At 37.4% G+C, this 14,287-nt stretch overlaps 1 protein-coding gene across 15 annotated transcripts in view; it reads right to left on the bottom strand.

Moving 5' to 3' along the window:
• PRLR (prolactin receptor) overlaps nucleotides 1–14,287 on the bottom strand; it is a 157,844-nt gene that overhangs the window by 14,990 nt on the left and 128,567 nt on the right. For 13 of the 15 annotated variants that reach the window (XM_054054326.1, XM_054054324.1, XM_054054329.1 and 10 more), the window contains 6 exons: nucleotides 8,639–8,752; nucleotides 7,516–7,648; nucleotides 5,379–5,548; nucleotides 4,397–4,560; nucleotides 2,737–2,878; nucleotides 1,121–1,253 (listed from right to left, as the gene is read on the bottom strand). In XM_054054326.1, the coding sequence (XP_053910301.1) occupies nucleotides 1,121–1,253; nucleotides 2,737–2,878; nucleotides 4,397–4,560; nucleotides 5,379–5,548; nucleotides 7,516–7,648; nucleotides 8,639–8,708 (812 nt within the window). In that variant the 5' untranslated portion in view covers nucleotides 8,709–8,752. Of the gene's footprint in view, nucleotides 1–1,120; nucleotides 1,254–2,736; nucleotides 2,879–4,396; nucleotides 4,561–5,378; nucleotides 5,549–6,701; nucleotides 6,723–7,515; nucleotides 7,649–8,638; nucleotides 8,753–13,696; nucleotides 13,835–14,287 lie in introns of those variants that run through there. The other 2 variants (XM_009566104.2, XM_054054339.1) reach the window with 2 other exon arrangements.

The following is a 14,287-nucleotide window of genomic DNA, read 5'->3' as shown; positions in this document are numbered from 1 at the left end:
GACTAAAACACCTGGCTTTGATTACTAGTAGTTCAGGACTATTTAGGGCTGAATCAGGTTTTTCATGCCTGGAAATCTGAAGAAAATCGGAAAACTGCTAAAGAGTCACTGGACAATTCCAGAGACTAAGACATTCCTCTCAGAACTGATACTACAAAGCCTGAAGAATTTAGGCTGCTGTAGATACAGCAGTGGGCTAGTTGAGTGCAGCTCTTACTTTCTGGATATCACTGTCCATTGCATAGCCCTTGTATGTTCCAGAGAGCCATCAGAAGCAATTGCTGACATTTCTAAATGCTCTATTAAAAATTATTTCCAGTGTTCATTTCACACTTACATGAATTATGCATATTACATTAATATGCTTTCAGAATCTATTTTTGTCTCTCATCACCTGTTCCTCCAAATCTTTTCCCAAGCTGGCCAAGGTGAGCAGGGTAGGAGGGAAATTTGAATATGTAGTACTTCCCAGATTCCCCCAGACGCAGAACAGTAAAAGAGAAAGTTGTGGATGTGGACCTCACACTCTTCCAAGGCTGGCTGGAAATGATTCTGCCTTTTCCCACTAAGATTGGCTCTCTGCTGACAAGTTTAGCATCCAGTTAGGTCACTGAAAGCTGAGCAGTGCTGGGTGAACCCGAAATAGTTCACAGGACATTAACAAAACATTGATTACTCTTTAAAATTAAGCTTGACCTAAGTTCCAGAACCAAGATTACAGCAGGGGCCAGGAGGCAGTCATGGCCTATGAATAACTATGCAAAATAAGCATTATCAGAAGAAGAACATTTTAATATCTGGTTATTTTGTAAAGCTTTATTTCAGGAGCTATGTAGCCAAAGGACTGTAGGTCTTCATATTGCAAACTATTATGCAGTTGCTGCACCATGGCAACTTTCAAGGCAGACTGTCTTTCAAGGCAGAAGTCAGAGAAATTTGAAAACCTGACACTGTAGAGATCCTATTTCAACCTTAAGTATGTCGCTGCTACTGCTATACTATGTCAATTGCACAAAAGCATGTCCTACGGAAAATAGCTTCTCCTAAATGGAAACCCAATCAGTTTTGGTTTTCTATGTCCTTCTGATAAAACACTGAGTAGTTATACACAGATTATTACCCTTCTTTGCTGTAAAGCAAAGTGTAGTTAGTAGGATGTCCTCCATCTGAACCAGGTTTCCACCAACAAGTAAATGTTTCCTTTTCTGGAGAACGGCATTTTATTATTGTAGGCTTTTCAGGAGGTGACTCGCCTGCAAGAGATAAAGAAATCAACTAATTAGTAAGTTTTATACATTGGGTCAACTCTGAATTTAGAAAGCAATGTCAAGCAAAGCACAGGAAAATACTTTTTTCCTACAAGGAAATAAAACATTTTGATTCATATTAGAATAGGAAAGGAAGGATGATTCAGTGATTAGGGCAGCAGCCTGCTACTTTGACCTCAATTCTAAATCCTTTTCCACTGCAGCTATTCTGAGGATCTATGTTTTCATTCCTTGGTTGTTGCTTTTCTCCTCTCTGAAATTTGGGGGGTGCTGAAGTACTGTCATAAAATGTTCTACAAAATGATTTAAAATACATTCTGCTATGCAATCTATTTTCTACAAAAACATTTTTTTCTTCAAAAAATGTGTTTTAAGATGTTTCTGATTATCTTAAAAAATATGCTGTAATTTGTTTTGGCTTTTACAGGAAAAAAAAAAAATGAAGAAGAATGTTTGCGCATTTGTTTATGCCCTTGCCAGTAATTCTCTTCTGAAATACCTATACCGAGCTGACTCCTAACATACGAAGAAGCAGCTCTCAGGTTTCCTTGTACAGTGATTTTATGTTCAGTACTCAGACTGCTTGCCTGATTGCTGCCAAGGAATTTATAATTATATGAATTCCTGATGATGTTGTTATAGACTCAAGGAAATCACTTAGAGTAGGGCAGAGGAGAAGGCTTAAATTTTGAATAGGATGGTGCTAATCAAAACCTTGATGTAATTGTAACTTTTGCAGTTATGTATTTGGCAAAATATGGTCTTGTAACATTAATAATATATATTTTCTACTATTTAGAGTAGTGACATTGATTTTCTAAATTTCTAATTGCATAAGGTGGATCTGAAAATGGGATATTAAGAAATACTTTTCCATTAGCAGTAATTCAGCAATCTCCATGTCAAATAATGAATAATACAATTAGCGACAGAAGAAGATCTAAGACAAGCTGGCTAAAGTGTCTAACAAGATATGATATCGTGCATATTCAATGTGTCCACTCAAACCAAATTAAAAACGATAGCTACTTCCATGGGATGGTAGATGCAAGTGTTACACTTTGTTAGACATGGCAGTGCTTTCAGTCCAGTTACTAAGGAACAAATGAACGATTTTCACACAGGTACCATTACCTTGTATGTTCAGTTACAGATGAAATCAACATGGTTTTTAAATAGAGGGACAGGAACAAAAAATTATTTAGGTGCACCTGTATCAGATATGACTTCCTAGTAAATCTCAGACTGTTTGTCATAGTCAGTTTCAGGATAGGATCCTGAGTGGATCAACAAGACTAAATAAGCAGCTACACATAAAGTATGGTAAGATGCACTAAGCTGTTCCTGCAGCACTAGGAAGTACCTATGTGAGGAACTGGGTTTTCAGGGCTGCCATTTAGGCGTCCTTCACAACACTGAACTGGATAGAATTTAAAAACAATTAATAGAACAGCAATCATGCACTCACCATTGGGAATTTGAATGCATCTCTCAGAGCTCCATTCACTCCATTCTCCAAGGTCTAACTTGCAACGGACCTGAACAACATACTTTGCCCCAGCTTGTAACCTAATTACTTTGTACCGTGTCTCCACTCCAACGGGTATTGTCTGGAAAAGAAAATTAACTGGAAAAATAATAAAGAATTGGGACATTTTAACAAACAAAACATTAAGAAGTATGTTTGTGTCACCAACTTCTGAAGCAAAGATTGCAATTGCCTTAACTGAAAAACTCACTTCATTGACACCAAGGTTCTGGTACACAAGAACATGCAGTTTATTGTGGACTTGTTATACCTTAGTACTCCATTAGCTCCACAATGCAAGGAACGTTATAAACCCTCTGCGTAATGCTTCTTAGTGGCTAGTTTTAGTGCTTACTATTGTCTTCCTCAGAGTCTTTGAATCTCTCTTCAGATGTCTTTCTAGACCTGTAGCTTTCAAGACATGTAGCTCCATCAGCAAGGCAACAGTGATATAGACAGCCTTGAGGCCACCTCACTATGCCTTTAAAAATTATATTTTATCCTGGCATCTCAGCTGTGGGAGTATTGTGGCTCATTCCTAGCAAAATGGGAACAGCCAGGGAAGTCAGTGGAAATAGCATGTGTGAGTAGGACACCCCAAACGTCCTGAGAGGAGGTTGTCCCCAGCTGTTCATGTAGAAGAGAATGATGATGATGATGATGACTCTCAGCCCAATGAGGAATGACTGAGAGACTTCTGGAACAAAAAGGATCAGCTTGAAAAGCAATATTAAAGATGCAAGAAAATTTGTCGGGGCCGGGGGCTGGATGGACTGAAAACAGCAGTAGCTGTGGTTTTGTTTCACACTGTAAGAAGCTGCTCTTCTAGCATCATGACCTTTGCCTGGGCCAGACAGAACAGCCTCCTGCTGTGATGCTGTGAGCAGGTGCACTCTGGACAGCATGAGCTGCACAATACTTGGATGTACGCATATGACCATGTGGGTGCTTTCTCACTGATGTGTATCTTACTATAACCCAGTGTAAAAAGGGACACGAGTTCACAATAAGCTAAAGTATCCACGTCCCCTGCAAAAGCAAGTGTAAATAGGGGAGTTTGTCCTTCTAGGAGGGTGGTGTGTGCTTGTAACCTACCATTCTTGGGAGAGTGGAATTTCTGTATATAGCATTTTTCTGGGACTTGTTATAGAAGTGTGTTTATAAATTTGTAGGTGTCTGTTAACATTTTTAAAGGCCCAGTATTGTGATTTATCTTCTGCCTTGCTGATACTGACCTTGACTGCAGAGTTAACTACTTGTTAATTACATCTTTATAAACTGATAAATCACTTTGACCCTGATTTAGTTTAAACTGTATGAACTGAGAAGACTTTTACTGTGACCCTAGGGAACAGACACATTGATGAAAATTGCAATTAAATATTATATCAGTGGACTAAATAGGACAATTACAAATTACAAATACCTTGATTTTCACTGTCTGTACAAACCACTACAGTATTTTTCTTTCTTTAGTCAGGTTTGGATATATTAATTCTGCTATTGTTACAGAAACTGTAAGTTTTACAATACCAGTTAAATTCAGAAAAGCGAAGTCGCTGAAGAGAGCATATATACAAGAAATGGATTTTTCCATTACCTCCCACTCTTCCTTTTCCTCAGGTTTTAGTCGTAGCTCATAGCGATACGCATGCGAATTAGAGCTGGTGTCAGCTAATGGAGGAGACCATTTTGCCCAAAGGTACACTATACCAGCGGATGTTTTTTTTTCTAAAGAGAGGTTCACAGGAGCATCTGGCTGAACTGTATAAATGAAAAAATTGCCATTAGGGACTTAATTTTCTCTCAGAAAAGGCACCTCTTTTATGTTTTTGTGTTTCAACACATTTATTTCAGATCATACAGCATTTCTGTAAGGGAATAGTACAACAGACTTTTTTTCCCTTGCTCTCTAATAACATTTATCTGGCTACTGATTTACCATAGTATCAGCAAATCTTGGAATTAACTCTGAATTTGTCAGGCTAAGGAAATAAAAATCATGATTTCATGAAGCCACTCTTGCAAAATGAAAATGTCAGATATTTCGTAGCTAAAAATATTAAGTACATTCATCATTTCAATGAGTAGATGATATGTATGCTAGAAGTACAATGGAGTTACAGATATGAAATACTACAAAAAGCCATAGAGTGCTTAGATGGTTATTTTTACCCTCCAAAGACTGCAATGCCAGCAGCCAAAAAGAATTACATTTGTAAAATTTAGTCTGGGACATTTCAGGTACCAGAACCTAATTTGAAAGTTTTATTATCTGAGGTGCTAGGAACCTACAAAACCATCATTGAGTCTAGTTGTAACACTGGAGATAACTAGAAAATGGATCAATTTTTCAGCCCGAATTTAAAAGACATGAAAATATGCAGTTACTTAATTTAGAAGTCAAATGCAGTTTTCACATAAATTAAAGATGCATACTTTAGATCATCTGTAGACAAACACTCCTGCATAGCAATTTTCACATTATGAGGAAAGAAGCATTTTATCACTACTTGTTCTGGGATTAAAAACCGCACATATCTCCAATTAGTTTGTTTTCCATTACATTCTTCCCTTTTTACCTATGTAGGTCACATCCACATACTGAGGATCTGAGCTGTTACTTCCAATCTCATTCGTTGCCATTACAGTGATATTATATGTTGTCCAGGGATTAGTGTGGTTTTTATCAAAGTAGCAGGAATTGAGACCTGATGTTCGATAGTCTGGACATTCATAGATTTTTTCTTCACTGAAATAAAATTAATTAAAAAGTTTAACCTTTAGGAAATGAATCAAAGCAGATAGTATTCTAGTAATGGTCTAGGTTCAGCAAAGAAATTTAAAATCTTTAACTTCAGATGTATATGTAATCTCACCTCTGGGAAACATTTCAGTGAGTGTTAAATGCTACTACTATAAATTCTCCATTGCTGTTTTTACTGCAGTATTTCAAGATGAACACTTTTATCCTTTTTTTAATACATAGGAAAATGTGGACAAAAGAGTGAAAAGAAAAATTTCTAGACATAGCATAGGGCAATTACTAAAAATGTTTAAAAGCAAGTTAAAATGCAAATTAAACACGTTCACTTTGATAAAGAAGAAAAGTTAGTAAATATCTTCATAACATATTTTCACTGGAAGGTAAACCTGTGGGCCCCTATGGCAGAGGAGCATGTAACTGATTATTTTCTTTTCAGCAAAATGTTTATTTATCTGCTTTTTAACATGGTCATCATCAGAACTGTCTCAACAAAAGTATTTGATCAATTTGCGTTCTCTTACCTATTACCTTCATATGTGTCTTTGGCTTTTTTTTTAGGAGAGGGATTGTTTTCCACTTAATTGAATCTGAAGTGGGAGATGTATTCAGAGACCTATGACAGGTGTGAAGAACTGCGCAAACCCAAAGCACCAGCTGAGGTGGTTCAAGGATGCACTTTAGTCACACTGCTATGCTCTATGCACCACTAATAACAGGGTCTCTGAGTTTCCAGGCAGTTTTGTCCTCATTCACAAAATAAAGATGTGAGTAAGTAGACTGCACCTGAGAGAAAACAAGCTAAGAAAGGCAGCTGTGACCCAGATCTAGAGTACCTGGCAGTACCGGGTGTTCAGCAAAATTAATAAAATGGATAAACCCTTCTTTCTGTCCCTAAACAGGACTGTTACAGGCTGTGGCAGGTATGACTTAAAATGCTCATTAAACATTTTGTTCTGATTGAGATTGAAACATACAGACTTTCATAGCAAAGGCTTTACAGCAAATCTCACTACAGATAAGGGAAGCATAAACTCTCCCAGAATCATTGTTGAGCGTAGTAATGTCATTAAAACCTGCATCTTTCCCAATCAATACCAAATGATTTATTTAATTTAAGCAGGAGAGTCAGAGGCTTTACCTTATGTATTCTGAGCCCCATTGGAATTACTAGAGAAATGTAATCCCTAGACCTCCCAGTTTACTTGGTCCTGTTTTGAGACTTCTCGTTTTCAGGAAGAAAGGGCAGTTGCTCAGAAGCACAGGTTAGGCAAAGTTGCTAAACATGAACACATTTCATTCCTAAAGAAGATGATGGTGTCACAGACTTTACTAAAGCAGTAACTTTTGAGATACAATACCCATATCTGATATTACTCTGTTTTACGAGCTACAAGGTTGGCTAAAATCCAGAAGGGGAAGCAATGACTCTATATTTCTCCAGATGGGAAGTTGCTGTAATGGGAAAGCTCCTTGGCAGGGCCCCTCAGCAGACCTTGCTGCCCCTGCCCAGCCTGCCCAAGACCTCCCCATGCCCTGCCTGGGGCCCAGGACCCCATTTCAGCCCACCAGCTCCCCACAGCCCTGCCTTGCCCAGCCATGGACCCTGTTGAGCCAGCCTTCACCCAGGCAGACCTGCCGCCTCAGCCACGCTTCACCTGTCCCTGTCTCAAAGAGGTGCCTAATGCATGGGGCTGGGTTTCCTCCAGCCTGACTTTAGACCAGGGCTTTTTTAGCTCAGATGAATTTCAGTAGGGACAGACCAAAGGTTTGGGACTGACAGTAGTCATGTTTTCTTCCAAGAAGGAGAAACCATACATGTCCTACAGCCCTTGTTGGCTATCTAAGTTTTAAGATGAATCCATAAAAATGGCTTAATAAATATATTCTTATTCACTCATTCAGTCATAATCATCATTTGATCACTTACAGAATACTTATACACCACTTGTTACCTGTCCTTGCTGTAGAACAGGGTGTAATTGGTAGGAAGTCCTCCATCTGAGCCAGGCTTCCACCAACAAGAAAAGGTTTCCTTTTCTAGGGAACGACATCTTATTATCTTAGGTTTTCCAGGGAATGATTGACCTAGGGAAGTGCAGAAATCCAGCTAGTTATTTTAGAGTTGGACAATGTTTTTAGTTGTTGATGTTGAATGATAAATGCAACAAGGAATGCTTTTTTAAGGAAAACAAAATTATTTGAAACTACAGACTGAGTGTGGCCAATAAATCTGCCTGGAAAAAAAAGTAAAAAATTTCTGAAAAGTAAATATACTTTACCGCAAACTCCTAAGATAGCTACTGATTTTTTTTTACCTCTATTTTTTGAATAAAAATTTCATTTGAAATTTATTTATTTACATCTATTATATCCCTAAATTTGAAATTATATAGTTATCTCCAACTTAAATTAAAAAGATTGGAATTAAGTGTATGACCTTTATTTTTTTCCTAAAACATCCAAATTTTTATCTTTAGGTAAGCTTAAAATGAAATTTGAACTATAGCTTTGCAACAGAACCAAAACTCCACTATTTGCATGTTTTTGTGGTAAATTACGGATAAGACAAGTTCTAAGAAGAATTGATGGAGTGGTTTGTGTATTGGTGACTTGAATGTATGAATTAATTATTTGACTATTCCCTAATAATTGTGATATATTTGAGAATATTTCTTGCCATACTACCGAGAACATAGACTAGAAATGTACATGTTTTGCCATGAAATGCATGTGGCTTTTCGACCTAAGCTTACCTTTACTTCATTGAAGTTCCATACCGTGTTTCTAATAGTGTTACTATGCATATGATGCTAATTCTTGAGAAGGTGACAAGGATGAAGACAGTGCAGGGATGGAATGCCTTTCATCATCACCACTACATAATCATTAAATTAATACTAATAAAAGAAAAGAGGACTACAGCCATTTTCAAAATCTGCATAGAGAGCTTTAAAAGAAAGTAATTTAAATATGTACAAGCTCCAGTGATGGCCAGGATAGATTGGATGAAGCCTCAGACTTTTCTAAAGAAAGTGTTTTAAGAAAAAACGAGTGTTTCAGATGTGTTGTACTTACCAGTCAGACCCATGACAGCCACAGCATGTAGCAAAATAATTTGAACAGATGATATCAATTTCTGCTTCATGCTGCCTGCTTCTCCTCAGGAGAAAATATCAGGTCAAGGGCTCACTGAAAAACACACCATTATGCAATGATCAATAATAATAATGCTTGACAGGCACTATGTATCACTTGGTTTGATCGAAGCCCTTTTTGAATTGCAGCTAATTAATTCTTATTTCTCAGAAGGGTGTGGCAACAGCTACATTTTCACTTCAGAAGCAGAAAAACTAAATCAGAGATTACAAAGTAGGTCCTCCTGAAGGTCCTTGAATGGTTAGCAGTGCTGGAATTATAATTCCATAGCATTAAAAAATCATGCATATTTATTTGCTGTCTTGGGAATACTGGATGCATTTCTGAAAGCTCTGACCTCCAGGCTTATTAATTTACCCGAGTATCCAGCCTTTTAGTAACAAAATATACACTTTTATCCCTGTGAAGAGAAGAGCTCAACATATCTGAACTCTAACTGTCCTGCAAAAAAAGAAGGAAAATAGGAAATAACTAAACATGTTTATGTATTTTGAGCCATCTCACGACATTTGAATATTTGGGATTGGTATTGTTGAATTCAGGATCATCTGAGCTGAAGAATGCTACTCTTTCTGTGTGTTCAACTCATTTGTTTTTACTGCACTTAATTTTGCAATGACAAGATCAGAGGAAAAAAAAAAAACAAACAAGGGAAAAAGTGGCGTAAATTCACGGTTAATTTATCAGATGAAAAGGCAGGATGCAATTATTCTCTTTTTTCAACCCGCAAAGGCCTGAGGCAGTGTGACAGAACTCAGCTGACACAGAGGTGCTGATGGGAAGCCACCAGCTGTGCAGCCCCGGTTCCTGCAGCAGACTGGCACCACTAGATGTCCTCAGAATCCAGGTTACAGCTCATGGGGGATCAGGAGTCCCTGTGCAGCTAAATCTGTTTGCTCAGTCTGAAGAAAGACAGCACGATTTAAAGCAAACCTTCTGTTTTCCCCTGTAATATACTTCCTGCTTGGAGATGGTGATTGGAATTAGCTGACTCTCAGGATCCAACCTCATTCTTTGAAATGAAATAATAACAATCTACTCTTTGAAAGGGAAACTCTGTACCTCAGCTTTCCATTCCTATCAAGCTCATCTGACAGGTATTTGTATGCTTGAAACCTATTCCGAGTAGCACAGCGTGGGAACAAGCCGTCTCTTGGCTGAGGAAAAATTCTTTGTGGTTTATCAGATGACTCAATTTTCATTACGCAATTAATTTTCTATATCAAGAAACTCTAGCCCATCTATCAACACTTAAATGTTTTTCAAGTCCAAGGGCAAATGAAGCATCAGTTAATTAAATTGCATCTAAAACATATTTATTGTGGACAGAGTGTGGTGAAGAGCATCAGTTGGCTACATTTTCTTACACCACTTCTGAATATCCAGGCATGTTTCATGAATGCAACGGAGCTACAGGCTGCAAAATTGGACCCATGTTAATTTTAAAGTTACTTAAAGCAATCTGTGCATATTCAGTGTGTGGACAGCAGACCATTTAAATATAAATTCCATTTTGTGTTAGTACACGCAAATTTTATGACTGTAAACAAATGGCAGGCACAAATGTTAGTGTTTAACTTCAGAAATGAGCTGAACACTTGGTGTTATATAACACTTATCACGGACCATTGAGCTTACGCAATAAAGAGGCACATTTTTCTCAAGTGAAGGTGCAATAATGGACTATAAACAGTAACCATTTCATGTACATATGATGCCACTTAACAACATTTTATTCTTTATAAAAATAGTTGGAACATTTGCAAAATACAGCACTTTCAAACTGAGACTCATATTATACTTAGCTACAGGAAGCTGGTATCATCATTGTTTTATTTCTTCTACAGCTGCATCTTTTTTGTTGAAGAAATGACAGATAAGAGAAAGTGATTACAGTGAGTAAAAGAACAAAATTTGTCAATCCGACAAAATAGAGAGGCATCATCAGGGAAGAGCTGCATTAGAGCTCTCTGCAAGGAAAACAGTGGACAGTGGAGACCTAAAGAACCAAATTTACAGAAATGGGATGAAATTAATGCATTTAAAAAAAGTATTTGTTTTTTAAGAATGACATGATAATGCACCACTTTTGTAATGTGGCTGTGAAGAAGAACAGATGAGACACAGGGGAGGAATACAGACATATTAGTGCCCCAGACTGAAGTCTATGTACAGTTTTAGTCACTTATACTCAGCAAAAAAACCCCAGGTTAATCTATTTAGAACAGAGTACAGCTACAAAGATGAACAGGAAACAGAGAGGCTGTCTCATGATGGCAGTTTAAAGAACAGGCCTTTAACTCCATGCAAGGATGATTGTGTTCTATGAACAAGCCAGGTGATTAGGGAAGACAATGATGTGTATACTCTAGCAAATTTTGGAACAAGACCAGATGACCATAATTAGCTCCAAAATTTAGAGAAAAATGTTACCATCCCAGCAATGAATTTCTGGAATAGTATTCCAAACACAAAAATCCCATTTAGTTTTCCCAGGTAGTCTGATCTGTTATTAAATGTATGTGACATAGTTGTTTGTGAGAGTGAGGACTAGATTTTGTGATCCTATATATGATTTCCAGGCCACTGTTTAAATTCAAATTAAATACCTTGAATTATTAACAGTTAGAACACTTTTTGTCGTAACTATATCAAAAGTGCATCTCCCCTATCTGTCACTTGAAAAAGTTTTCATAAAAGGGTAACTAGCATTATTGAAGATGCTGTGAGGGACTGCCTCACTTTTAGGACTGAATGCGTTGTTTTGAAGAGGGACACAGTGGACAGTTATTTGTGAAAATGTTGCAAAATCACGGGTTGAGCAACTGATAATAAAATGATCACATGCCTCCTTTTTGAAGGTTTTGATTTAATTCCAATGAAGTTATTACACTCTGACATTATAGCTGTATTTCTGCCTTTTAAATCAGCTGCTTTACACTACTGAACAGCTGCTCGTTGCACCTCAGAAAACCATGCGCCTTCATAGAAATGATTGTTGGGGTTTTAGAATGCACAGAAGTGCTGGATATTCCTGTAAAATAAAATAACCCTACTCTGTAATTAATAACATTATGGAATTGTAGGTTTGAAGACTGTGCTTACAATGCTATTAGACTAAGCTGAAAATTAAATCAATACTGAAATTGTGTGCTGTGGAGCAGGGTGAGAGAAAAATGTCCTTGCCCTAACGGAGTTCGAGTTCTTACACATTTCTTTCTCTTAGCTATGCTGATGGATCTTTTTTTGAGATTGACAAAGAAGTCTTTACTCAGTTCTGCACAGAAGGAACAATTTTCTATTTGCAATGTTTTCAGGCTTGTAGGAAGAAGAGCCACTGTGTAGGACCTACTGGCAATAACTCTATGTGCATCACAAACTTTGCTTGTGCTGCCAAAGAAATCCGAAGACCAAAGTACTTTACCAATCTGTACTGAGCAAGATTGACATTCTTGCTAGTTAGGCTGATAACATTCCTCTTTCAGGCCTGGGGGAAGGCACTTTAAGTAGAGTCTTGAAACACCACAGTTCATTACCATCTGAAAGGCTGAACTACAGCTGTCCTAGAAACCAAGCTACAGCTGGAAAAAAACAAGCAAGAATAAAGCCAGAATGTGACAGTCGCTCTAATATCCAGAATTCTACTGGCCATACATTCAACTATACTGTGGACATGCCATAAGTTTGCCATTCCACACTGAGTTCTCAAATGCCAACATTTACATACATACACAAGATGTGGGCATCACTATCATCAGGTGTGGTTTTGAATGACAGTGATGGTTGGGATTACACTGGAGGTTAAAGCTGTAGATGTGCAGTGTGCCCAAAACTCTTCTTTTCCCCCCTGAATAAGACCTAATTGTAAGTCTCCAAATTCTCAATCCCTCAGGCATCCTGTACAGCCTTCATGGAGATGAATAAGCTCCAGAGAAGACAGGGAATTCAGAAATGTCTCTCATCTGAATTTCTTGCGATTGATTCCAAATGGCAAGCAGTTTTTGTAGAGTGCTTTCTGGGGATGCTTAGTTTCTTCTGTTGGCCATATAATGGAATCTAGAAATCTAATTAATTCCTTGGGAACAAGCACTTCATATTTCTGTCTTGCATAAACTGGAAGCACCTACAAGTTCTTTTATATTTTACTTGAGAAGTGATATCAGGCTTTTTTTTTTTTTTAAATATATTTTTTCCTTCTCTTTTAAACAAACCTTCTCCTAATGACCCTTTGTAGTCCCTCCTTTGATTAGCAATCAATATGTGATGACGAATGGAACAACTTCTCTCACCCATGGAGATGCACTCCTTACTCAGAAAGTAATTTTTGAAAAAGAAAAATCATGAAACCCCAGATTCTTGAAAATATTTTAGACAATCCTCCATCAAAGTATTTATGTACGTAACTCTTACTGATTTTACAGAGCTAGCCTGAAACTTTATTTAAAAATCTCAACATCTGAACTGACAAGAAAGGCTAAGACAACAAAAGAAGAAAACACCATTATCCCTGCTTTACAGATGGGGAATCAAGACAGAGAACAATCAAGTATTTTGCTCAGACTTATATTAGAAATGTAACAAAAGCTAAAACCTGATCCTTTCCTACTAGTTTTTTTTTCTGAATACCATCTCTACTGCCTTTGTTTTCCCAATAAAATACCATTTAGCTAACAATAGCAATCTTCCTCTACCAGTCTCACAGCTTCTGAATATTCTATTTTCTTCCCTGGTGGTCTGTACATTTACCCATACTTTAATGATTATTATTCTTACAGCAGTCTTTTACAGACAAGAAGAGCATAAGATGTAAAGAGTAAAATTTAAGAGTTTGAAAGTTAGAATTTAAATTAGAATTTGACAATTGCTCTTGAAATATGACAGAGGTTCATCTCTACCAACTACATTAATTATCTTGCTATAATTTTAAATATTATTTACATAGGGCATAGTCATGAGATATAAAGTCCAGTATCCTACCTAAACGATTCATGTGCGTGAGGAAGATTTTTCTGTTCCTCTCCTTCATGAATGACAGATTACTTGATAATGTGCAAGAGAAAAAGCAACGAGCAGTTCCAGGATTAGTGTATTACTGGAAGTATCACTACTTTATACCTAAAATGTAAAAAGAAAAAACCTAATCCCTCTATATATTAGGTGATTCAGATACTGACACTCCAAGTCAATACATTGAGAGCAATAGTGACTGCGGCAAAATATTGTGTTACTGTACACTTTCATTATCTGTTTCAACTAAAGTACAAAATTTTGTAGCAAAGTAGAATGCAGTTTAGATTTACTAGTAAACTGAGCGAGGCTATGCAATTGAAGGCGATCTACATGAATGCCAGGACAGGATCAGATTAAAAATGTCAGGGTGAATCAGTGAAAATGGGGCTACGCGTAAGGCTACCAAAGCACATTCAGACCGTTGTTCCTTGCGTGGAACCCACTGAGAGAAGCCAAGCAAACCAACTCCCTTCTTCATATACCTTGCAAACTGAAGGAGGCATAGCACTCAGGAAGGGATGCAAAGGGAAAAGAATCTGGAGAGGAAAGGAAGGGTTG

The sequence above is a fragment of the Cuculus canorus genome, chromosome Z, assembly GCF_017976375.1.
Source record: "Cuculus canorus isolate bCucCan1 chromosome Z, bCucCan1.pri, whole genome shotgun sequence".
Taxonomy (NCBI): domain Eukaryota; kingdom Metazoa; phylum Chordata; class Aves; order Cuculiformes; family Cuculidae; genus Cuculus; species Cuculus canorus.
The sequence above is the reverse complement of the archived record's forward strand: the minus strand, read 5'-3'. Positions and strand labels throughout refer to the sequence as shown.